The sequence below is a fragment of the Acomys minous genome (genome assembly GCF_964271855.1).
Source record: "Acomys minous genome assembly, chromosome: 4".
In the NCBI taxonomy this organism is placed as follows: Eukaryota; Metazoa; Chordata; class Mammalia; order Rodentia; family Muridae; genus Acomys; species Acomys minous.
This window is the reverse complement of record NC_140486.1, coordinates 63,731,755-63,759,087: the sequence shown is the minus strand read 5'-3', so window position 1 is coordinate 63,759,087 and position 27,333 is coordinate 63,731,755. Positions and strand designations below refer to the sequence as shown.

The 27,333-nt window shown below is 45.2% G+C and overlaps 1 protein-coding gene across 1 annotated transcript in view; it reads right to left on the bottom strand.

Annotated features, from left to right (window-relative positions):
- Positions 1 to 27,333, bottom strand: part of B4GALT6 (beta-1,4-galactosyltransferase 6) — a 75,598-nt gene that overhangs the window by 16,697 nt on the left and 31,568 nt on the right. The window contains exons 3-4 of the mRNA XM_084780703.1: positions 22,485 to 22,598; positions 2,917 to 3,041 (exon numbers count right to left, since the gene is read on the bottom strand). Coding sequence (XP_084636829.1) covers positions 2,917 to 3,041; positions 22,485 to 22,598 — 239 coding nt within the window. The remainder of the gene's footprint in view (positions 1 to 2,916; positions 3,042 to 22,484; positions 22,599 to 27,333) is intronic.

Below are 27,333 nucleotides of genomic sequence, written 5' to 3'. Positions count from 1 at the left end.
ATTGGCTTTATTGTATCTGTTAACTTGCTAATAAAACTTGAAATCAACACAATGAAATTTTCTATACATGATAAATTCCAAAATCACCAAATTTTCAAACAATTTCACAAATAAAAAGGTTACTAAAAAATGTCTGTGTCGCTCTATATTCTGGACTTTGAATGAACTATAAACCTGGAGTTTATTGAAATTTTTATCTAGACCAAATACATTGACCCAAATCAAACCAACCAACCAACCAAACCCTACAAATAACTGAAAATGCCGAGTTCTGAGATTCATTTTACTTGTGAAATCAGAACATGACATTAAATACAAAAATCAACAATGGAGCCAGGGATGTAGTCAAAGGTGAAACACATGCTGCTTAACATGTGTGGGTCCTGGATTCAGTCCTGAACACACACACACACACACACACACACACACACACACACACACACACACACACCACATAACACACACACACACACCACATAACACACACACACACACCACATAATACACACAAACACACACCACATAACACACACACACACACACACACACACACACACACACACACACCAGAAATACCAAAGTACAGCCCTTTATATAGTAAGTTTTCAGTGGAGCATCTAAAATACTAAGAACTGCTTTTGGTTTGGTTGTCATTGTTCATTTTTTTGTTTTGTTTTCTTTTCTTTTACCTTAGCAAGAAACTGAGAGTGTTATAAAAGAAAGTGTCCTGGCAAATAAAAGGCCATAAATGTGATATTTTAATAGTAAATGCATGTCCAAATTACAATGAGATGCTATCACATTTTTAAGTGACAGGCCTAAAGCTGTGTGTGTGTGTGTGTGTGTGTGTGTGTGTGTGTGTGTGTGTGTGTGTGTGTTTGTGTGTGTGTAATTAAAATGAGCTAGATAAGATCTCTAAAATTCTCTTAGCATTCCCCTTGTACCCATGGAACAATATTCCTAATAGTCTGTCACTTATTGTCGAAAGAGAGCACAGTGCCCCATGGGTCATCAGCATTTCTTCCACACATGTGGATGTGCAGGAGCCCCTCTCGTGTGGATGTACCAGGGGACACGGACTACATTTGGTCACTACCTTTGAAAACAACATTTTATCTCCCCAAGTGCTTCCTCACCACTTCTTGTTCAAGAAAAAAATTACACCACTTGGTTACTTCCCATTTCAAAAGCAAGAACCTTGCTGAATTATTTGCGTACCTTCCCCTTTTGCTTATTTCCTCTTAAGTACACTATGAGAGACAACTGAGCAAATGCTTGCCACATAGACTTTGTCCAGAAAGTTCCTGCCCCTCTCTGACACACAGAATCACACCAGCACCTACACACACCAGCATGGCACAGCTTCAGATCAGGGTGGTGCAGAGCCCAGCTGGCTGTTGCCACTGAATTAGACGGAAGCAAGTGTGAGCTACTGTGCTCTCACTACTGTGTTTTAGCCTGCCCTTCCTCCTCTTCTGCATTTCCACTCTGCAGACGGGAACAAATTTCAGACTGATAAGGAAGGGAGGGGACAGGTCTTATCTGTACCATCTATGAGAGTCATGTCTGATGAGTTTGTTCAAGAATTGGCATGTGTCAGTTAACATCTCATGTAGGCAGAAACAGGTGGCTCGTCCATCCCTGAGGGACCTTGGGTGAGATGAGGACATTTGAGCCTCTAATTAGTCCAGCATCATCAAGCCTCAGCCTGCAGGTTAAGACCAGTTGTTGAAGAACTCATGTGAACCCTGCATGGAAAGCCAACATCACAAGTAATCACCTGAGAAGCAGTAATCTGTCCCTCTTCAATTTTCCTGTGGAAGCACACCTGCCTCCAGAGGATGCCCAACCTGTAGAGAACCTGCCTCCCACAGGATGCCTGACCTGTAGAGAACCTGCCTCCCACAGGATGCCCGACCTGTACAGAACCTGCCTCCACAGGGTGGGGCCTATAGGGAACCTGCCTCTCAAGCCTGCCGTATCAGGAATATCCCCAGAGTTCTGGACTCTCTAACACTGGAAGACTGCTATTCTAATATCTCATAAGTTGAGAACAGCAAATTATAATTCTCCTCTCCACTGGGGATTTTTTGATACTAACACACAAATATGTTAGAACACTGGTATTTTTTAAAAAAGGACTACTTCCAGGATGACATCACATCATAACCCTTGAGGACATAACACCTGATTTAATGACTCCCTGTTTTCATTTCAGGTGCACAGTGTCATTCCCCAGAAGTTCTTTTAGAGCCAGCTTCATAGCATCGGAGGCAATGCCCAACCAGTTTTCTCTGTCCATTTTAGCACACAAGACGCTGACTCATGGTTTTTCAAACAAAACATTAAATAGAATGTTGAATTTTGTCAAGCACCTGTGCTCTGCGTTCTGAAAACCAAGTCAAGAGCTCAAAACCCCCCTTTGAAGGGCCACCGTGACCTCTGAGAAGCCTCTGGTGACTGACAAGGAAACAACCTGACAGGCCCAGTGCCGAACCCAACTGAAATAAGGACATTAGCATTCTTCCTGTGAGTTCTCAGTTCCTGGTGGGATATGTCTGCAGGAGACAGATGGCTCATGGCCTCTCGCCTGAACAAGGCGGTACCCAAAAACAAACAAACAAACAAACAAACAAACAATCCATTCTCCCTCATCTCTTTACCAGAAACGCGGAGGCCCTGAACACATGCACACACACTCTGGGCATGCGCACACACTCTGGGCACGCGCACACACTCTGGGAATGTAGTACAAGAGCATTTACAGCCTTCAAAATAGCAGCACCGGCCACACTGACACTATAAATGTCTGTGCGCTAGATGCATACATTTTAATGCTTTCACTTTGACCCAAGCACATTCTTGTCCCCAAATGCTTATGCACTGTCACACAGTCATTGAGGAAAACCACCTTACCTTCCATCTGGGCTTACAGTCTTTGGGCCTCCAGTGGCCTCCTGGCCCAATCTCTGAGTCCTTGGAGAAAAGCTGGTGAACTTCATCAAAACTGATTTCGCTCACATTGACACTGAGGAATCCCCCTGCAAGTCAAAACACACGAAGAACTGTTTTATTTATTTTCAATTTATTTATTATTTACTTATCTGCCTCAAATTGCATGAGGGGTTAACATCACTCACAGACTGATGACCAATGATGGGTCATTGCTGTTGTCACCATGTAGTTAAAACTTAGCAATGCCTTTCGCTTTTAGATGTAACTTGTACAGCTAACCCCGGTACATTTGGCACAATGGCTGAAGAAAATGAGATTCCTTAGCTTCTGCTTTTAGGTAAAACACACATAGATAGATAGATAGATAGATAGATAGATAGATAGATAGATATAGATGCACAATATTTGGGAAATGCTGAACCACATTCTAACCTAGCACAACTAATCAAGTATTTTCAACTGTGTGTTCCATGGATGTGTGCGCATGACTGTAGAGGTCAGAGGACAACCTCCTCTGGTCTCGGTCCTTGGGTATCTTCCCCTTTCTGTTTGAGTCAGGCTCTTCCACTGGCCTAGAACACTGCCAAATAGGCTAGGTGAGCAACCTACTTACAGGGACCCACCTGCCCCTCATCTCTCCATCTCAGGGATGGAATGCATGTACCAACACATCTGGCTTTTTAGTTGAGTTCTGGTGACTTGAACTCGGGTCCTTGTGCTTGGGAGGCACGTATTCTCCAGATCATCCATCTCCCTGGCCCCTAAGACTGTTTTAAGCCTCTATTCTTTGAACAGATGGGACACAAGTGTGAAGAGTTAAATGAGCGACCAGCAGGGACCGGGATGCTAGAACCTACTGGGGACAGTGTTTTTTCTCAGCCTTGGCTGCCTCTTCTGTAGAAAGGTGTGGTGATGCTGCCCTCCAAAGTGGTTGCAACCATTTGAATCAAAGTCCTACAGTAGCAGCAGGCTTCCCAGCAGCAGATATAACGGACCTCAGATCAAAAAACATTTGGGGGTGGGGGTGGGTCCACGGGGTTCGAAAGAGGAGGTCTTAAACGCATTCTAAGGAGGATGATTGTGTTCCAGAGCTACACAGAAATGTTCACCCCGAGAGCGGCCTGATTGGGAGGAAACACTTAGCACAGCAATGTATTAGAAAAACCCAAGCCAAGATCATCTAAGATGGCGTCGATCGCACACTGTGTCTGGTCCGCGGAACAACAGTGGCTGCACAGCCAGCAAAGGACCATACTGAGAGCTCCAAAACACAGTGCTGGTGTTTCTCAGAAAGAAGGAAATCCTGTCATGTGGGTCATCATCCATGCTGTCCTGCCACAGGACCATGGGACCACACTCCAGTCTGCTCTCAGGGACCCCGGGCCACTGCTGCTTTTTGGGTTGCAGCCTGGCGCAGTGCAGGCAAAGGAGATGGTGTTGTTTGAGGAGGGGGTGCTGTTTGAGTCGAGCCTGAGGGAGGGACTGCACCACCCACACCACAGGCCTCATGGACCTCCTCTCACTGACCAGGCCCATGCTCAGTGTCGAGACCTGGATGATACAGACGTGGATACTAGAGGCAGCACCAAGGCGGGGGCCCATGGCAGATGGAGCACAGGATGAAATCAGAGGCCCGGGAGGTGCGAATCAACTGAGCCACAAGTTCCCCGGACAAGATGCTGAGCTTCAATGGTTTCTGCGAGCTACTCAATGAGGACTTTGAGGGGTCTCCACTTGCCACCTGATTGATGGCCCACAAGATCCAGTAACCACAGGAGTAGGAGGCCATCCAGGCCTTGATGGCTAGCAACAATCTGGAAAATTGAATGGGAGCAAGAGAGCTGGCCCTGGAGACATGGGAGCCGGAGAGCCAGCCCTGACCTGAGGACACAGAAGCAGGAGAGCTGGCCCTGACCTGAGGACATGGGAACAGGAGCGCAGGCCCTGCCATCAAGACATGGTAGTGGGAGAGCAGGCCCTGCCATGATGACACAAGAGCGAGAGAATGGACCCTGGCCTGAGGACAAGGGAGCAGGCCCTGATTCAGGCCTCTGAGTGGACCTTACCCCAACATCTACCCCATGTACGACCTGCTGGAATACATGAAGGGGCCGGACCTGCAGATTCAAAGATTAAGAATCTCCTTGACACACGGCAACAATGGGATATCCGACAGCAGTCCCAGTGAGGATCCAGTAATGATAGTGTAGACGTCAAAACAGACCCATGACTTGTAGCAATGAACATTTAAAAGTAAATATATGTGGACAAAAGACTATACTGCACGATACACTACAACTTCTGTGACAAGTTTTGTTGGTTTGTTTGTTTGTCTGTTTGTTTTATTTTACATGGAGGGGGGAGGAGAGGGATTTTGGTGCATGACGTGTAAATCATAGACATTCAATAAAAGTTTAAAAAAATATTTGGGAGAAAAAAGAAAGTCGTGTAGACTTTTTTTCATGTCATTATTCCCTAAACAAATGACTGACATGATACATGTATTTATTAGATACTATAACAATCTAGAGGCATCCATGGACTTGAGCACTCTGGGCAGAAAGTCCTGAAATCAATTCTCCACAGACCGTGAGAGAACCTTCACCTGTGGGAAGCACAGGGGACAAGAGCAACACTAGATATACTCAGGAATACTGGATGCCACCACTATTATTTACTGACCTTCCTCCCTACCCTCCAGTCCCCAGCAAATGAACACAGGGCCCCACATAAGGCACTGAGGCAGGAGACAAAGAGAAAAATTAAGAACACATAGAAAGGAAAATAAGACTCTTGTCCTAGCTATTTTGCATTTCTTACTGGCTGACAACCCAGAATGCGCAACGTAACTGATAAAAATCACACTTCTTACAAAGACAGCGTGTAGTTTCCCAAAGGGTGCTGAAAACAGCAAATGAGGCAGGGCGGTGGTGGTGCACACCTTTAATCCCAGCACTTGGTAGACAGAGGCAGGTGGATGGCTGTGAGTTCGAGGCCAGCCTGGACTACAAAGTGAGTCCAGGACAGCCAAGGCTACACAGAGAAACCCTGTCTCAAAAAACCAAGAAAAAAAAAAAGAAAGACAGAAAACAGCAAATGCTGCTTGCTTAGGCTGGAGCTGGAGTCTGTGAGCATCTGCGCCCCCAAACAAACAGTACACCTCAGAAGACCACCTTACTTTTTTTTTTTAACAACAACAACAACAACAACAACATTCCTTAAGATAAACAAACCAGCTCATGTGTTTTTAAACTTTCCTCAGCTTATCCACTCTGTTTAAACCTTACTGTAAATTACATTCTTTGAACACTGTAACTTTCAAAACCACAAGATCATATATACAACCATCTAAACACACTTATGGGAGACCCTGGCTCCTGCCCACACCCCTGTCTTTGGTGTGTGATCTCCATCTCCTGTAAGCCTCTGTCTAAGCATCTTTATCACCCTGGCTACTCCTGAAGCACTTTTCCACCGTGCAGTCAAGGGCTGGGCTCACCACAGGTGTCTCTGTGATGGCACCTCCCTGTTTGTGTAGGTACTGCTACGGAGCTAACCTCCACTTACCAACTTCTTTGTTATTGAAGATAGAGATGGAGTCTCAATAAGTAGTAGCCGAAGCTAGCTTTGACCTCCCATGGGTTGAGATGTTGGGTTTGGCAGGTGATTGAATCTAGGACATTACATGTTAGGCAAGTATCTTATCACTGAGCTATATCTCTGTGTGTGAGGCTGTTTTTGTTCTTGATTGGTTGTTTGTTTTAATTGTGAACCAGTCTTGCCAAATTGACCAAGCTGAGTTTTAGTTGCAATCTTTCTGCCTTGGTCTCGAAAGGAGCTGGGATTACAGACCCACATGTGTGTGTGTATGTGTGTGTGTGCGCGCGCGCGCACTCACATGCATGCCCCTGTGTGCAGATCCCCCTGTTGTGAACTACGTTAACTGAGTGCTGGGAACCAAACTTGGGTTCATAGGAAGAACAACAATAAAACTGCTAAACTATATTTCTGGTCCCCCCACCTCCAGCAGTTCTGTTTGTTTGTTTTATTTTGTTGTGAGACAGGGTCTCTCTATGTACCAGCTCTGGCCGTCCTGGAACTCACTCTGTAGTCCAGACTGGCCTCGAACTCACAGAAATTTGCCTGCCTCTGCCTCCCACGTGCTGGAATTAAAGGTGTACACCAGCACTGCCTGCCCACCCCCCCCAGCAGTTCTTAAGGAAAGGGATTTGCATATACAAGCCATCAGATTTATTATGAGTGCCTGCCATGCACCGGGCCCTAAGTACACAAAGCTGAACCACCAGGGATCTCTAAGATGTTCTTGGGGTACCAAGCCCCGACTCTCCAACATAACGCCTGAAATGAGAACGGATCGCTGTTCATCTAGTCAAACTGTGCACCAAGAGCTGGCAGCTTCTCAGTCCCCACCAGAACCATAAAGCCGCCCCTCACTAAAGCCCACCCCTCAACATCGCCAGTGAAAGCCGGAATGACGGGTCACAGGTCATCTTTTAGCAGTGGCCTAACCTGATGGCTGCTAACGTCCAAAATAGGTACAAATTGGTCTGCAGTGCCCTCCAGTTCAATTCTTTCTTGTAACTTCCTCATCTCAGAAAGGATAAACCAACAGGCTTTGATGGTTCTGAGTCCTTAGAGCTTCACACACAGGAAACACTTGGTTCCTCTCCAGACATCCCCTTCTCTTCCGTGCCACCTCAACTAAAGAAGGAGGCTGGGCAGACACTGTATGCCGCACTCACATACACACTACAGAGCAGTGTTTGTAGATGTAAGTGACTATGTTTCCCAGAGGGAGCTAGGGAGGAAAATCCATCTTCTGGTGCCAGCCTGTTCTACTGATGCATTTACAAACAAATACCCACCCTTTGGTGAGGCAAAATATGCAAAGCAGCTGATCTTAAAACGGTCAAATTTCTGCACGTAAAACAGAATGAGGCCTATGAACTCAGAGAGGAAGGTGAGTCAAAAAGGTAAGAGCAACAGTTGATATCAGCTGTAAAATACCAAGAGTTGGTCACAAAAACAAAACAACAACAACAAAAACCCCACAGAATTTAACACTCACCAAATAAAAATCTCACAAACAAATCGGGTGCATTCTGAAGCAAGCACCGTACTAAAATGATGGTAGTAATCAGGCTAAATTATAAGCAGCTTGCATAAGTAACAGAAGTTTGTGTTCTTGCCCTGTTAAACAACTTTTCATCCTTTCTCCAGCTCAGCAGCTGTAATTACCATCATCAGTTTGCCCAGCATCCTTTGCGCTTTAATTTCCATCTCCAATGCATGTGTTCCATTAAATCAGGAGTCAGGCCTTATGGGCTCCTGTGGGCTGGCTCGAAGACGCCTGATAGCCAAGGCACCCTTCTCCATCTTCCCTCTGGCTGCTTTCCTCATCAGCAACCCATTGCTCTTTGCTCTGCAGTCCTAACACTTTGTTCTGAAGGGCAGAGATGACCCAGTGACATGAAGCCACCCTGCCGGCAGCAGCAGCAGCAGCACCAGCACCACCACCACCATTCTGGGGTGTGGGTCCTCTTGGCTCTAGGAAAAGCCACTTCCACTTCTAGTGTGACAGCTGGCCCCTACAAAGAGACTCAGTGCTTCACAAAAGCATTTGAAAGCCACCCGCTGGAAAGGAGGTGGGAGAACATGGACATCTCAAGTATACAGTAAACCACCAGGCAGGCCAGCCAGCCCTTGAGTTTATTAGCAGAGCACGTACAGGGCTCCCCACAGACTAGCACCTTCACCTATTGATGCTAAAACCCTTATCTTCTACTGACAATAAGTGCATTCTGCCTCCTGTTAAAGATTTAAAGGTCAATAAATAAATAAATAAATATATCCACTAAAATCCACTTGCCCTTATATAGAAGTGGAACCAATCAGCAAAGGAATACAATGTATTTCACCCTTCGGAGGTCAGAGGGCTGGGCTAGAGTCAGAAAGCAGAGAGCACCTGCATCTGGAGGCTCTGCCAGATGCCTAGAGGGCAAAGGGGAAGGGTGGATTCCTAGCCAAGGGAAGCCCTACCTGTCAGCCTTGCAGCCATGCCCACAAGCCCAAGGACTGCTGTTATGCATGAGAATGATGTAGCTGCACCCCTGCTAACCAAGACCCCAGCCTCCTGAACATGCGCACACAACATAATGCCTCCTGTCTTGAAGCTGGACCTGATGGGCCTAGGATCTGTTAGGTTCTCAAGGACCAAAAAGAAAGACTGTGGTGGGGCAGATTATACATATCCCTGGGCGTGATTCACGGCTCCCCGCCCCTTTTCTGTTAAATATATTTCTCTGAATCATTCAATCCATGTGAATTATTCAAGCTTACAACTCAAGCGAAATATAAGAATTCTAATCTGTAGGCCTTGAGATCTTTCCCTATAAACCAACAGTTTGAAATGATGTCATCACTCACACAGGGGCCTCTATCAGTTTTTCGGTATAAGAAACCTAATTCCTGATTTTTTTTTTTTTTTGTCTTTGTGGCTGTTTTGCCACAAAGGGTTCCAACATACTCTGTCCAGAGCTCTAGTGTCAGTGTGAAGGACTCCCAGGAATGTTCCTTTCAGATGAGAAGCATGTCCCCGCTCCCATAACCTCACAGTCTATCTCTGTAGCCGAATGTGACTAAACCTGCTGTCGTTCATCTACTGTCTGTTCTCTTTGAAGCCAGCAGTAGCACCCCATCAAATGCCATACACAGACTCTCTGACTTCTAAAATTTCCTTAACTTTTGTTTTAACAAATGTTTTCTTATTCGGCTATTCTTGAAATGACCAAACCAGAGCTTTCTAAACATAAAACAGTGGTTTTCGGTTACAAATCCTAATGCTAAGTGCAGTACCTTTGACACGGATAAAAGGATGCTGGGTAGGTGGATGGGTGGATGGATGGATGGATGGATGGATGGATGGACGGACGGATGTGTAGAAGAGTGGGGGTGGATGGGTAGAGGGGTGAGGGGTAGGTGAGTGGATGGGTGTAGGGGCTGGATGGATAGACGGATTTGTAGTGGGCAGATGGATAGGTGGGTAGGTAGATAGACGGATGGACGCATGATGGATGGTGGCAGTAAAGCTGTTGCATCCTGTCTCCTTTCTTACTTGCTTTTGTGTTCTCTGACTCCACAAGGTGCTACAATACATCTTTTCCTTTTCCTTTCTTTTTGTTTGTTTTTGTTGAGTGTTTTTTGGTTGGTTGGTTGATTGGTTGGTTGGTTGGCTGGTTGGTTGGTATTGTTTGAAGCAGGGTAGCCCTGGCTGTCCTGGAACTCACTCTGTGGCCTCTGCCTCCCGAGTGCTGGAAGTAAAGGCCTGCACCACCACCGACTGCCTGCTACCAACACATCTTTAAAAGACATTTGTACCAAAGATAGTCCGTTTGTAAATGACCTAGGCTAACAGACCTCATAGCTTCCCAGGCCCTTGTCTCTTAATTTAAGCGGTACACAGTTAGTTCTTAGCACTCACCCCCCCACACACACATATACGCACCCTCACTTGTTGTTTTCCTTGACTTGTTCCAAACAACTAACAAGAAGCAAGTAACTGAGCCTCCTGCAACCTTTACTGCTTCTGTTCCCAACCTGGGAACTCTGGAGATCCCTAGGAGGTCCCACGTCTTTCATCAGATGCTGCCAAATTTCTTCCCCAACAATAAATAAAATTTTTAAAAACCCTGACAATCCCCTTCAAAGACATAACCTGCCACCATTGCTTCACTCTCCTTGCTTCCGAGACAGGCACTCGCCCATTCCTTTTTGCTTTGACACAGGGTACAATGTTGCCGTTACGTGCAATACTTCTTTCTTGTCCCTGCAAGCCACTAGACAAACAAAATCAAGAAATCGTCTGCTTCTGCCTTTTCAAATGTGCTTCCCGGAGACATTCACATGCCGAGAAATCCCCCATGCACTGTGCCTCGGTGATATGTATAAATTATCAGCACCATTCACCCCTTGACACACAGAAACACTTCTCTTGCTTTCAGATTACATAAACCACAAGGTCACCACGTTGCCAAGTCCGCGACCCTGAAGCCAAGCACAAAGAAAGTATTCACACATTTCTACCTGTCCTCTCCAGCTTGTCTACTTCCTTGTGCCACAAATTCAACACTTTACGGTTTACACCGGCAGCCACACATCACCTTTTCCCTCACAGCTCCATTCCTTGTCAGGTGACTCCTGCCCCTGCACACCCTGGGGAACAGCACCCTCCAGGGCAACTCCTTTTTTCTCACCTGACTCCGTCCCTTCCTGGAAGTTCCTTCCATAGCCTCTTGGTGGTAGTGTCTTTGTTCGGTTTTGATATCACCTCTGTAGCCTCATCAATAGGTTTGCCAGCCCAGAGGGTGTTCTTGTTCAAAATGTATGTTTTTTGACTCCACTGTCAACACTTCTGTGTCAAGTGATGCCCACAGGTCATGTCTGTGGCGACCAGCTCTCCTGTATGTATTTTCTGCTGCTGTTTCCGACCTCCCAAAGGGAGAAGTTAGAATTCAACTCTCAGAATCTCAAGCAGGAAAGACAGTCACATGACCACAAAAGACAGGAAAATAATAAGCAGTATAGAGACAGGGCATACAGCAAATGCCTTGCGGTAAATGTGGGTGGCTTGGGGACACCTAGCAATGGCGATTATATCTCCAGAGCTTTGTGTGACTGAAGGGAATTGCGAACTCTGCCAAGAGGAGCCAAGAGGCACCAAGAGGCACTTTGCAGCATGGGCTGGGCTTTGTTCATGCTACTCAATCTTTCAACCTATCTACCAAGGTTTCTTCTTCTCCTTCTTCTTCTTCTTCTTCTTCTTCTTCTTCTTCTCCTCCTCCTCCTCCTCCTCCTCCTCCTTCTCCTCCTCTTCCTCCTCCTCTTCCTTCTTCTTCATCTCCTCCTTCTCTTCCTCCTCCTTCTTCTCCTTCTCTATCTTTAGGTTTTTTTGAGACAGGCTTCTCTGTGTAGCCCTGGCTGGCTGTCCTGGAACTCTCTTTGTAAGGCAGGCTGGCCTCGAACTCACAGAGATTCAGCTGCCTCTGCCTCCCGAGTGCTGACTCTATCTTCCTAAACCACATACAAGATGATTTGCAACAAAGAACCCAGACCTTTGCTTAGATATCTGAGTTGTTTAGACTGTTGCAAGTTCATGTTTAAACAAACACCCCAGCTAATTCTGGCAGTTGCCATCCCTGCACCACATTCAGGAAAACATAGTGGATGGCCTGCATCCTGTCACAGTAACCACACCCTCGCCAACACCTGTTTCTCCTCCCTTTCTGGACCGCCAACCCTGACTCAAATCTGACCTGGAAGCAATGACTGTGTGCCTGAATTCCCCACCTAACACAAACCACTGAGGAAAACCACAGGTGACACAGTTAGCATACTGGCCCCAGTCTGCCTAGCAACCTATGATGTCATTACTTGCTGCCACGAGGCAAGCCAGCTACCTAATATATAAAAGGACAAATCCACCTCTTCTCCCTCTTACCTCTTGCCCTCTTACACCTCTGCCTCTCTCTTCTCTCTCTCTCTCTCTTTCTCTCTCATACCCTTCCTACTATAATAAACTTTCCATATCCTATCTGTTGCGGCACATATTTCATAGTTAGAAGACAGTACCTCATCTACTGCCTCCAACACATCCAGTTTTGGGCACAAACAAGGGGCACCCAGCGAGGGCACTGGCAGTTTTCTTGGCTAACTGGCGAGTCACCCTTTAGTTAGTGATTAGCTGACTCCACTTCCCATTCTGCTCCTCCCTTTCAGGGCCCTTGGTCCTTCTTTGTTCTCTGTTCTCTTGTACCCCTCCCCCCACCTCTCTCTCCCCTTTTCCCTCCCTCCTTCCCCTCTTGCCTCCTCTTCCCACTTACCCCCACCCACTCTGTCTCACACATATACAAACACCATGGAATCAAGGCCTTTAACTCTCCAGACTCATCCCCACAGGGGCAGCCCTCTATGTGGCCTGGGGGACCAGCCTTCCTGCTCCCCACAGCTAGCTGGCCCATCTGAGGCCACCCCTGTTCCCCTTCCCTTTCTCTACAGACTCCCATTTGCCACTCTCTCCAACATCTCCCCACTCTCTTCTCCCTTTTCCTTTTGTAATGCTCACAACACACTCATGGCTATCTCTCGTGGACAGTCAAAGCTACACAGAGAAACTCTTGTCTTGGAAAACCAAAAAGAAAAAAAAAGAGAGAAAAGAAAAGCTAATTTCAAAGGGTGACGGAATCGGGGTAGAGGGAGTTGAACATTGCAATTGGGGAGTGAGGCCATTGGAGGTGGGCAGGTGAATGTCGGGCTTGGCGCCTTCTTCACAAAGGTTGCTCAGATGAGAATTTCAGAGAGATTCAGGAGAGGCCAAGTCAGAGTCACTGGTGAGGGATGTAACACCCTTGGCCAAATGTCACATTTCCCTAAAGGATGTCTGACTTGATGACCCTTTACTGAAACAAACAACTCAGATAGACATCATCAGTGGAAAATGGGGACATTCATGGGCTAGCTGGGCATATTTTATTGGACATGCAGGAGAAAGAATTAAGTTGAAGTCTGAATTTTGTGAGAGGAGGTGAGACAGAAAGAAAAAGGCTTAGGGTGGGGCCCGAAGGGCCCTGCAATTAGCGGGTAAGAGTTGACTAATGTAAGGGGAAGCTGGAAAGCACACAAGGAAGTCGGGACAGCCAGGGATCAATTGTTCCCTGGGGGGGGGGGGGCAGGGGGAATGAGGAACTGTGCAGAGACCACTGAGGACAAGTGGGAGACCCATGCCAGCGACCAGAAGGGAGTCATGCCTGGGAAGTGAGTCAGGCTTACAAACTTGGATGATTTAAAAGATACAAGTTTAGTGGGGTAGAGAAGGAGAGCAGAATCTTTTTTTTTTTTCCGAGACAGGGTTTCTCTGTAGCTTTGGCTGTCCTGGACTCCCTTTGTAAACCAGGCTGGCCTTGAACTCACAGCCTCTGCCTAACCCTAACCCTTAGGAGCCTCTGCCACCCAAGTGCTGGGATTAAAGGCCTGCACCACCAAACGCCCAGATACCCTTTGAAATTTGTGTTCTGACTTAAAAGAAACCTGCAGGCTCATGCTCAACCCGTTGCGTGTGAGCACGGGACCCGGCACCCGCTCCCAAAGCTGTCTCACGGATGTCTGAGGGAGGACTCCTCACCCTATGCACAGACCCTTCTCCAGGCTCACCTTCAGTGTGTCCCACCTGCAGTCCCCCTCCAGATGGAGCTGTCCTCCCCACTGCAGGAACACATACGCTCCCCCTCAGCCCCAGCGCCCCCCCCCCCACACTTCTCTTTTAGCCTTGTGCTGAACTGCTTGGAGAGCCAGCTCCAAAGCTGCCCCAGTACCTCTCCGCTCTGCCTCATGCCTCACCTTGAGAACAGAAGACCGCATATTTCTGGGTGCCGCCTGCTCCTGGCCACGTCTGCAGGCTCACACTAGCTGCGCCCTTTCTCTGAGAGCCCCTGTGCACACCCGGGCTTGCAGGCCGGCTGCCGACTCCTCTTGTTCACTCTGAATGTCTTTACAGCAGACATTCACATAACTTGACAGTTGGTCATGCTAAGCAGTGTGCAGGCTCTTTTAAAGTTTACTTACTTTTCCCTCTTTGCTGAATTTCAATTCACTTATTAAAATTCACCTTGAAAACATTCCTGCATTCATAAGGTTTGTAACTATGGGGACTATCTGGGCAAGGACAGGATAAGGAAAAGTCACTGCAAGTGTATTCTATTTGGATGTCAAGAAGACCACCAGGCAGAAAGTTAGTCTGTCTTCATTGTTATGCATCGTGCACAACTGGCATTTTCCTTCCCTACCTCACCCAGAAAAATCCAAACCAAAACGCCCATGCTCAGCACTCATGTTTACGCTCTGGATGAGAACACATTTCTGTTTCGCTCAACTATCGCATAGACTCAACAAGACTGGCAGTGCATGTGCCCTCTAGAGAGCCTATAAATATTATCAGCAATGAAAGAGTCACTCGCCCCTTCATACAGGCAACATGCGCTAAGACAGACTCTGTAGTGTAACTGGCCACTATTGAATATCAAATGCTGCTGAAATTCAGACTCTACATTATGGAAATGTGAGGCTGGCCATGCCACAGCTACACTAGAGAAGAATCCAGAAAAACTAATATTCCCACAACCAAGCACAACCGCGTTACTTCACATTACCCGTCTTTGGGTGGCATCCAACTGCACCTTGGGAAAGCATCGTAGCCAACGGTGTTGAATGCTGGGAGCGTTTACACTCAGTCAGTACATAATGTTGCTCTCTGTTGTCACAGGGAATCATTTTAAGCCTGCACACGTACGGCTGATGCTTCAGGATGGCACCCACTTCTCATCTCCTCAATCATTAGAAAGTCTGGTTCCAGCTTGGTGTGGTGGCGCACGCCTTTAATCCCAGCACTCGGGAGGCAGAGGCAAGTGGATCACTGTGAGTTCAAGGCAAGGCCAGCCTGGTCTACAAAGTGAGTCCAGGACAGCCAAGGCTACACAGAGAAACCCTGTCTCAAAAAAAAAAAAAACAAAAAAATAAAAAAAAAGAATAAAAAGGAAAGAGAAAGAAAGAAAAGAAAAGAAAGAAAGAAAGAAAGAAAGTCAGGTTCTGTCCAAGAAGTAGGAGAAAGAAGGAAGGACTCCAATTAATATCCATTGAGTGTCACACTCTGTACTGCTCTTTCATAGTGAGGGTGGCATGGCACTCTTAGGTATTACAAATGGCGATGCCCTGAGCAGAGTCACATGATCAATGAAGGTGCCTCTGTCTCTGTCTGTCTGTCTGTCTGTCTGTCTGTCTGTCTCTCTCTCTCTCTCTCTCTCTCTCTCTCTCTCTCTCTCTCTGTGTGTGTCTCCCTCCCCCCTCCCTTTCTTGGTTCACTCAGAACCCTCTCTTCAGGAGCCCCACTATGTTGGTTACCCTCATAGCCCCATTCTGAAATATCACCTGTACACAGTCACATTGCCAAGAGCCATCCTGTTAAAGGAGCCCACTAAGCATGTGGGCTTTCTAGGAGGTGATGTGGTGTTTTGCAAGGTCTGTACTGTGATACACTTCCAGAATTGCTTCCAGCATCTGACACGCTGTCAGGAGCCATTGATTTGGGAAAGTCCCGTAGGTATGAGAGATCTCTGGAAGGGATCCGGTATTTTGAAAGGTCTGTACCATGATGCGCCCCAGAATTGCTTCCAACCTCTGATTACCCTGTCAATTGTGCACTGCTGCGTCTCTCTAAAATCTGGCATTAGAGCCAGACATGGTGGCACATGCCTTTAATCCCAGTACCCAGGGAGGCAGAGGCAGGTGGATCACTGTGAATCTAAGGCCAGCTTGGTCCACAAAGTGAGGCCAGGACAGCCAGGACTGCATTCAAGGCCAGCCTGGTCTACAAAGGGAGTCCCAGGACAGCCAAGGTTACAGAGAAACCCTATCTTGAAGAACCAAAAAGGAAAAAAAATATCTGGCATTGGGGTGAACTGTTACTTTCTGGGTATTGACCAGCTCTGATTGAGCAAACTTCTACAGGATCTTGTTTGAGTATACTGTTTGTTGTTCAGATGAATTAATCCCTGATTATGGAATTTCCTGATTTGATTCAAATAGTTTTAAAAGTTAAATTGTTTTAGATCTCCTAAAACAATTTTAGAGTTTATCGCTGCAATAAATACCTTTGTGGACCTCCAGATGCCCCACTAAGGATAGCCTTGTAGCAGATTTGTGGCTGCAGATAAGCCTCCACTCCAGATGGCACCATGAATCCTGGTATTTCACCATAAATATAGGCAAGTTGGTTTGAACTTCCTATGAACCCAAGGTAGAATGTAGCTACCTAGAGATGTCTGAATTTACTCTGCTTCTTAGAATGAAAGACAGATAAAATTATTGTCCTGAACTCATAATGAACTAAGAGACAGCTGGATAATGTATAATTAGGTCCGTCCTAATTGATAAGTCATATATTCTTGTAACCTTTAGACCTTTGTCACTCTGAACTCACTGTGAACTTATGTAACGGATACTTAGATACAAAATGTTTAGATTTAAAACATGTAACCTGTTATATTTTAGAATTCATCTGTTTTCATGATTAATTGCCATTTTTTGACTATGAGGTAATACCCTTTTCTCAGAAGTATAAGTATGGTCATCTACAATAAATGGTGCTGAAATTGGGAAGTTTAACTTCAGTTGAAGTCAAGATGCCTGGCTACATCCACCTTTTCTCTTGAATATATGTGTGTGAGAGTGGTCTATTTCCCATCTCTTTCGTATTTTTTAATTTCCCTGTAGATTCACAAATAAGTTAGCAAACTCAGGGCTTTTTTTTACCCAAGCCTAAGTTTACATTAGCTTACTGGAGATCTCCACAAAGAGGCCTATCTACAAATCAAAGAGCCTCCTTTTATGACCCTGTGCAGTTTCGGGCCAGAAGCCGCTTTTACAGCCTCAGCCATCGGAAATTTTTGGTTAGTTTAAGTATTCCTCCTCGGAGTATAGCCAGTCCCTAGAGAAGAAAGCCTGGGCTCCCTTTTCTCTTTCTTCTTTCAATCTTTATCAGCTGCCTGATTCATCAGCTCTGGCGACCCAAGAGATAAAGAGAACTGGAAGGGCATCTGCATCCAGCCCCAGAGACTGTACCCTGAACCTCTTCAGAGCCGCAGCTGGGCATTAGCAGGACAGTTTCTGTCAAAATGGCCCTGGGTCCCTGGACATGAGATTGGCACTCAGTCTGAGGCTAGGGACTGTGGAGAAGCCTGCTGTGACAAGACAGCTTCAACGCAGGGTTTTCCTGTTTTCCAACACAATGCAACACTCTGGGGTGGGGGTAGGGTGGGGGGAGCAGGCTGAGTAAATGAGGCAGCAGCTTTAAGACCCCAGTGGAGAGGCAGCCGCAGAGCCCATAGTGGCCAAACTGCCCTCTCTCAAGCACCAGGCAGGAGAAGCTGGCTCACAAGACGCTGTAGGATCGCAGGAGAGGGCCTGGCAGGCAGACACTTTCAAACTGCTTAATTAGTATCCATAAAACCACTAATGAAGAAAACGGTCACTAAACCAAGGACAAAGATGCCCTACAAGTACGATTCTCTGCATATGCTAATTATGAAGATGAAATTACTGTAATCAATACTCCAGTGGAACATTTCCCAGTGCCTTCCGTATTGCACAGACAAAAACACTTATTTTTGGGAAAACAAAGCTGTCCTAACACATGACAGATGAAGCCACAGGAGTCACTTCTCATCATTTCTCGTCGTACAGCAACATGCAGAGCTGAAGCAAATTACTTCAGGTCACTTTTTACCATGGGACACACTGAGCTAGCACGATCAGAATCACTTGCTCCCTTGTTTGCTTTGCGTCTCCAGGGCACAGTTTAGATCAATAAAATCAGAACCTTCTGGTTTGTCCCCAAACAAAATAAAAGCTGCCCTGGCAGTTATAATTTTACAGCCAGTGGTGTGAGGTCCAAGCCTCTTAGGTCAGGATCTCAAAGGCTGTCAGCAGCACCAACAGGGCCCTGGAACTCTAAGGAGGAAATTCCCAGTGCCACTTAAGCACTATGGAGATGGAAACAGAGTGGAGAGGGGCACGGTGCCCTGGGGAAACTTCAGTGTGACTCTAACGTGCCCCCCACGGGGAAAACCACACCTTAAGGCCATGCAGCAAAGTGCCCCTTTGTATTACACACTTGCAACATCTATCAACAATGAGCTAAAAACCAACCCACAACTCTGGTAGGCAGAGAGAAACTTCCTCAACAAAGACATAAAAAGCACACTTAGGTGCTAAGGAGCACTCGGGTAAATGGGCAGTCAATAAGAGATTCATTTAAATTTTCTTCAAGTATATAAAATCAAGATGCAAACCTAATGGAAGCTATTCTGACAATTGTGGAGTGGAGCACAGTGGCAAGATAACAGTAGTTTCTGATGGAGTTCAGTGTTTTATCTTCATAAGTTGGGGAAAAAATAAGATGTTTGAAAAGATGTATTTAAATTATAGTACCTGGGTCACTACTATACATTGGATGCAAAATATAAGGAAAAAAAAAACCTAGTAGGAAGCAAAAATATGTATGTTGTCAAGGTAAGGAAAGTTTTCTTTTTTTAATATTTATTTACTTATTTTATTTATTTATTTATTTATTTATTTTGGTTTTTTGAGACAGGGTTTCTCTGTGTAGCCTTGGCCATCCTGGACTCACTTTGTAGACCAGGCTGGCCTCAAACTCACAGCGATCTGCCTGCCTCTGCCTCCCGAGTGCTGGGATTAAAGGCGTGCGCCACCACGCCCGGCTTAATATTTATTTATTTATTATGTATACAGTGCTCTGCCTGCATGCACACCTGCATGTGAGAAGAGGACACCAGATCTCATTATAGATAGTTGTGAGCCACTATGTGGTTGCTGGGAATTGAACTCAGGACTTTGGAAGAGCAGTCAGTGAGTGCTCTTTAACCTCTGAGCCATCTCTCCAGCCCCAGGAAAGTTTTCTTTAAAAAAAAAAAAAAAAAAAAAAAAAAAAGCAAAGTCTTAAAGCGATTGCTACATTTGAAAAACTGTGATTTGAACATCATAAGAGACTTCTTAAGAGGGATTAGAAAGCAAACCCGGGACTGTGAGAAGACACTGAGAACACACACAACTGACAACTGTCACTACAGAAATATCACCACCTGCCACAGAGAAACATAGGCCGAACAGCCACTAAGGGCAGAGCCCCATGAGCTTCAGAGACCTAAAAAAAAAACTATTCATGAGATAAGGGGAAACTTAAATAATGGGACACTGTTTTTACTGTTTGGTCAGCTTAAAAGAGGAGAGGTAGCTCACAGGTTAAGAATGCTCCCCACTCTGCCAGAGGGCTGGAGTTCAGTTCCCAACACCCGAATCCGGGAAACTCCCAACCTCCTTTCCAACTCCAGCTCTGGGTGACCAACACCATCTTCTGACCTCCATGGACACAGGCACTGACATGTACATAAGGCCTCCCACAAAACACAGCTAAAAGACTTTTTTTTTTTAGAAAGACCACAAAGTCCATCAACCTCAAAGTGATAGAAATTAGTCCTGCTCATTACAATAACTTGAGAAAATCTGGAAAACCTAAGGCAGCTGGTATAATAACCCATCCCGTGTAATCAACTCCTAAGTGCACTTGCACGTGGGAGCAGGAAGGGCTGGGGTGTGCTGCTCTTTAGATAAGGAAGATACGCCGGTTGGTTTGTTTGGGTTTTTTTTTTCCTTTTCTTTTTTCTTTCTTTCTTTCTTTCTTTCTTTCTTTCTTTCTTTCTTTCTTTTTTCCCAGTTGTGTGATAAAAGAGTAGAAACCACCTAGCTGTCCATCAGGTGAAAACTGGGAAATAAAACATGGCATGTTTATGTAAAGACATTCTGCACAGAAGATCTGAGAAACAGCACAGACCCACATGAAAGAACCCGGGTAACTCTCAAAATACTAGCTAAAAAACTCAGGTCACAGAATGACCTGTAATTTATACAACCGTCTAACTGCGGGGGTGGGGGGTGGGGGGGGTTCTTTCTTTACCTTTTTTTTTTTTCATTGAAAACAGATTTTTCTTTATATAATATAGTCTGACCATGGTTTTCCCTTACCTGCTCCTGCCAGATCTTCCCCCCCCCCAAATCCATATCTTTTCTTCCTTTTTCCTTCCTTCCTTCCCTTCCTTCCTTTCTCTCTCTCATTAAACAAATAGGAATCTAATTTAAAAACAAAAACTAACAACCAGAACAAGAAAAAAAACAAAGAAACAAACAAGGAAAAAAAGAGTCAAAGAAAAAGAGTAAGAACACACACACACACACACACACACACACACACACACACACACACACAGAGAGAGAGAGAGAGAGAAAAAAACCATACAAAATCAAAAACCATAATATTTTTTTAAAATGTAAGATTAAGAAAAGGAAAAAAGAAAAATCCCAGACAAACCACTATAAAATAAAGATTAAAACCTCTGAATATACCATTAAGTTCAGTTTTGGGTTGTCCATCTACTATTGGGCACGGGCCTGGCCTTAAGAGTTGTTAGTGTTATGCTGTCAAAAACGGACAAGACTTGGACACAGGCTAAGTTGACTGCCAGGCTCTGCCATGACAGGATAAGCAAGTCCTTCATAGTTCCTGCTTCACAATTAGGTCTGCCAGACATACTGGCACAGAGGCTGTAGATGATGCTCCAATGTTAGAAAGAGAATGGGTGACTGACCGAGCAATAAACTGTCTCTGTCACCTCTTATTTTGGAAGCTGCTTGTCTGCACTTTCTACTTAAGTAATAATTTTACTCCTTCTCAAGTCTCTGACGGGGCTGAAGAATAGATAGTTCCACAGTTAGGCTTAAGTTGTTTGGGATTTAAGAAAATGTTTTAGGGTCTAGAAAGACTTTTTTTTTTTAGTTGATAAATACAAGATATGGCAGAATGATTTATGTACAAAACTTTAGACTCACCTACATAGGATAGCTAGTGTTTTCTTCAAGGTTGCCAAATACAAATGAGCTAAACATTTTCAATGTAACTCTTACATATGGCTTGCCTGATTGTTTCATAACCGTTCTTACTGTATGCAGTTTAATATAAATAAAGTCCATATGCAAAAATAATAAAATAAAAGAGTGGTCTGCATACTCGTTGGAGAAAGCTCATTTTTCATCAACTGGAGATAGCTTCTTGAGTAGGAATATTCTTAAAGCCTTTGAAACTCTGTATTTTCTCTCTCCACTTATCTATGCAAAAAATAAGTTTATAAAACTCTATCTGTACACACGTCAAGCAGACTTCAGGTCATTCCTGAGAGAGGAACAGGGAACTAGCTCGCAGGAGAGGAAGGGAGACTTGGGTGTATTCTATATTGTTCTAACACATCCAGAGAAAAAACACATTAGATAGTCTCTTTACACCTGCTTTAAGAGAAATTAAAAGTTAGGTCAAATCAAAGCATTCATTTTCAAATCTGGATGAGAGAAATACAGGAATACAGGTATTTCTGATAATCTTTCTTTCTTTCTTTCTCTTTTCTTTTCTTTTTTTTTTTTTTTTTTTAAGCAGGGTGTGGGGGAGGGGAGAGGGTTCAAGACAGAGTTTCTCTATGTAGCCCTGGCTGCCCTGGACTCACTTTATAGACCAGACTGGCACTGGCCTCGAACTCACAGAGATCCACCTGACTCTGCCTCCCAAGTACTGGGATTAAAGTTATGCTCCACCAAGCTCCACCTCATAATCTTTTTTTCTTTTGTTATATTTTTTTCAGCTTGTCAATCATCCATCCTCAAAAACAGTGTTCACTGTTCCTCCAAAATTAAAAATAAAGAACAGGAAAAACATGCAGTATATGAGAAATGTTATTATCCACACTAATGACCCATCTGATGACATGATCAAACCGTGTTGTTTTTAATATTTTATAACTACAAGTAAACAGTTCAGTTGAAAGAAACGAGTTCACACTTACGCATGTAAGGCAGCTTCTCTGGACAGGGGAGATGTGGTAAATATGTGAAGTTTTGTGGAAGATACGTTGTTGTTTGAACAAGGTAGTCACTTGAATTATTGCCTTCAGGATAATCTTGGAAAAAAGAGAGAAGGAGAAATTTACAACCCGATATTGCCTTTTGCTTTGCCTCTAGCATGAAGTATGTCACCGGTAAGGAGCAGACTGCAATGTGCAATGCAGAGAAGCACTTACAAGCGACGTCCTGGAAAGAATAAGAGTAAAGCACATCATAGCAGAGCCAGACACTCTGTAAGATAGCCCAGGAGAAATGCAGAAAGTAGCGGGCAGGCTCTTAGGCTTAGGCACGAACACAACAGGGCCTTCTGCAGCCAGAGGCCACTTGTTCCTTCTCACCTCCATGGCTAGTCCCAACATCAAGGAAGAAGTCCTTCCAAACTTCCAGCACCCCACCATCTGTGCACTGCTACTTGAGTACAGGGCAGAAGGATGCAAGCAATGACTCCTTGCCACTTTACCCAGAACCCAAAATTTACCCATTCAAATTCCTACTGGAAGAGCCTTTAAGTCAGTCACATCCTAACCTGCAGGCTACACTCCTGGGGATCCAGGAACTGCTAAATTAGGCCCATTTTCTTTAGGGTCATCAAGTTTCACCACACAAAGAACAATTGGCCTAGTGTACTACCAAATGTTGCCTCCACATCCCGCTCCAACACATGCTTGTGCTCGCTTGCAGAGTGGGGCAATCAATCAGTTTCTCGTTTTGCTAGCTGCTATCAGCAGATTTCAGAGAGATGAAGTAGATAAGAGGGTTGGAGAGATGGCCCCATGGATAAAGTGCTCACTGTGCAAGCATGAGAATCTGATTTCAGGTCCTCAGCAACATACAAACATCTACCAAACCAGCACTGCGGATAGGCAGGTGGAGCAGGCCGATTCCAGGGGGTTGACGACTAGCTAGCATAGCTGATTCACCCAGCACCAGGTTCAGTGAGAGACCCTGACTCAAAAAATTAAGATGGAAAGTCATAGAGGTACCCGGTGTCAACCTGTGGCCTCTACATGTACACACAAAAGAAGTGCACACACACATACATAGGAGACAAACATATTCTCTCTCTCTCTCTCTCTCTCTCTCTCTCTCTCTCACACACACACACACACACACACACACACACACACACACACACACACACACACGAGCTTAGAGGGAATAATTTCATGAAACTACTCAATAGTTTTAGTTATGAGAGATTGAATACAAACCCAACACGAGACAGTAAGAGGCATAGGATTTTGTGGAATCCAGGATCACAATTTAGTTATTCTCCAGGGCATAGATGCAAAATGCAAATCTGAGTAACAGGATGTGCCCATTTCCTGCTGTGTGAAGGAAGCTGGCCCAAAGTAGTGAATAGAGATAAGAGACGGAAACAGCTGGCAAATTGCTGTGCCTGCTATACCCAACCATGGACAGAGAAAAACGTCAACATGCTCCTACAGTCTTCAGCCATCAGATGCAATGCAAAGACTTTAAAAGCTAATCCCTCTGCCTCATGGGAAAACAAGATTAGGATGATCCTAAAGTATGAGTGAAGAGCCATTTCAGGTTAAGCACCACCCCTGTGACCAGAGCTGTAGCCCACTGGTGAGAGAAATCCTACCAGGGTTCCTAACAGGTCGACCAGATGGACAAAGGCCCTGGGTCCAAAATCAGAGAAGAGAGAAGAGCCCAGAGAAAACGGTTCAGTCCCAGAGGCCTTCATGGAAGCCCACACTATGAACTGAGGAGCAGCACATCAGTGAGGCATTAGCTGAACTGCCAGGAAAGCCTAACCTGAGAAATAACCCGTGATGTACAACACTACGGCATATTGCACCATGATATAGGAAGCCCCTATGAAAGATTCCCCATGCTGCTCTCAGAAGGAGTCCTGGAAAACAGCTATCAGGGAACTGCTCCAAGTCACAGGGACAGAAAAGATAGAGCAGTCATCATTTAATGTGCTCAGGGGCCGACCAAGATCCTCTTGTGGCCAAACTCTGTACTTCCACCTAACGTATCTGAGAGACTTATACTGTACTCAGCATAAGCCAAGATGATGAGGGTAGCTTTATGAAAATGTATCTGGATATACCAAATGTAAAAATATCAAATATTTTTAATACAAGTTCTGCTTTCATAAGGAATTCTGCTCTGCTGGTGGGAGGAACTGGTACTCTAAACATAAATTAAGAGTCTGCACATGGTGGCGCAAGCCTTTAATCCCAGCATCGGGGAGGCAGAGGCAGGTAGATCTCTGTGAGTTCGAGGCCAAGCCTGGTCTACAGAGTGAGTTCCAGGACAGGCAAGGCTATGGAGAGAAACACTGTGTCAAAATAAATAAATAAATAAATAAATAAATAAATAAATAAATATTCTTGCCAGGAGGTGGTAACACCTTTGATCCCAACACTTGGGAGGCATAGGCAAGCAGATCTCAGACAGAGAGAGAGATTATGCATATGGGTACCTGCAGAGGCCAGAAGAGAGTATTACAAGCCCTGGAGCAGTAGTTTCAGGAGGCTGTGAGCTACCCTATACAGGTGTTGAGAACTGATCTGGGGTCCTGTACAAGAGCAGCAAGTGCTCTCTATAACCAAGTAATGTTTCAGTGTTATGGATCAACTTAAATCAGAGTATTTTCTTGCTCTGTGCATTTGATTAATTTCTGTCACTAACACCTGGGCCTCTCCTCTTTCCATTCAATGATTCTTCAGACATACATCTAACTCCCTTAAATTAATTCCAAGCTCTCTGGTTATTTCTATAAAACAAATTTAACCATCACTGCCTAGAGAGAGTCTGGGGAAAACAAGGAAGGCCAGAATAGATAATCTAGGCCTAGACTGATTACATATTTCATAAAAGAACATAACCATCACTTTCATCAGTTTTAATAAAATCAAACAATTTTTAAGTGCCTGGAAGGCATACAATGCTGGTTAATTGCTTCAGTATCAAGTATCGGAGCTAAATGTGTGCCATCTTTGCCCATATTGCTGGAAATGACCACAAAGGGCACAAGTCACTAAGAGATAGGCAGAAATGCTTCCACACTGCCCAAGCCCTTCACCTGGTGCCCCTCCAGCCTAGCCTATCCACCTCTGGAGCCACTAGTCCGAACATCACTTTTTTTTTTTCTGAGACAGGGTTTCTCTGTGCAGCCTTGGCTATCCTGGGCTGGCTTCGTAGACCAGGCTGGCCTCAAACTCACAGTGATCCACCTGCCTCTGCCTCCCAAGTGCTGGGATTAAAGGAGTGCACCACCACGGCCAGCTCACCACTTTTAACCGAAGTCAAATTGTCTTTAACTTCCAGCATAAATCACCTAAGGCTTCCAAGGAACTTACTGCAAATAAACACGCCATGGCTGATGAAACAGCCCAAGTGACTTAAGCTTCTGGAAACAATACTTCACAAACCCACACAATCATTATGCCTCTGAAGGCGGTGAGTGAGCACCGTCCACAGCACAACCACTACTTTCAAAGCCCCGAACAGTTTCCAAAGTGCGACAAACACACGCTGGATTCACCGCAGCTTCTGTGAAAGGCAGACATGATTTCATCTAATGAACGGATGGAAACAAAAGGAGCTCCAGGCAGCCTGCCTGCCTCCTGCCTCCCAGAACCACGCCCAGAGAAACAGAAGACTCCAAAGGACACATGCTAGGCAGGTCCCAACACCACTTTCAAACGGAGAGAACAGAGAAAAGAAGGGGACCGAAGGACACCTCTCAAGAGCTCCACTAGAGAAGCACCCTAGAAGATGCCGTGGGAAGTCCATCAGAGCTCTATCTGCTTGTCACTGCATACTCGATGGTCTCACTCTAAAGCGCCCATCAAACAAGCACAAGCACAAGCACCGGGTGCATTCTCACAAACCTACCATCTGCCCTGCACAGCCCAGATCACCTATTACAGCCACCTTCAATAACTACACCTGATTTTCTCAATTCCACAGGCTACTCATAAAGGCATCATTTGCTTCTAAGGACTTAAGATTTTCTTTTCTTTTTTTCTTCTTCTCCTTCTTCTTCTTCTTCCTCTTCCTCTTCCTCTTCTTCTTCTTCTTCTTCTTCTTCTTCTTCTTCTTCTTCTTCTTCTTCTTCTTCCTCCTCCTCTTCCTCTTCCTCTTCCTCTTCTTCTGGTTTTTCAAGACAGGGTTTCTTTGTATAGTCTCGGTTGCCCTAGACTCACTTTGTAGACCAGGCTGGCAGTGTTGGGATTAAAGGCGTGAGTCACCACACCAGGCTTGGACTTAGGATTTCTACACAAGAGTGTTATAAGTCTGCTTGCACTCGATGGTGCTGAAAGTCAGACAGCACCGACAACCTTCTGGAGCTCAGTGTTCTCACGCACATCACAATCCATTGACTTCTCGTGTCCAATTGTAAGTGTATCAATCCGTTCTCCTGTAGTTCTCACTCCCTGCTTTATACATTTTACTGCTCTCTCTCTCTCTCTCTCTCTCTCTCTCTCTCTATATATATATATATATATATATATATATATATATATATATATTAAATTTTGGCAAGTTATATCTAAGTCTTTGCGGAAATAATCAGATGCATTTTGGTAATCAGGTCCCCTGCCTCCCGGAAGCCTGGAAGGCTGGTTTCTCATTTCCCAACACTGTATCCCCCATATCTACCCATGCAGGACTTACACTAACTGCTCAGTAAACCCTGCCTAGATGAGCCTGGCGAAGCCACCGAGCTGCCAACAGACCCTCTTCCCGTCACCTTACGTGACAGGACCCCAGCTTCACTCAGAACACGGGTGAGCACGGCTCAACCTT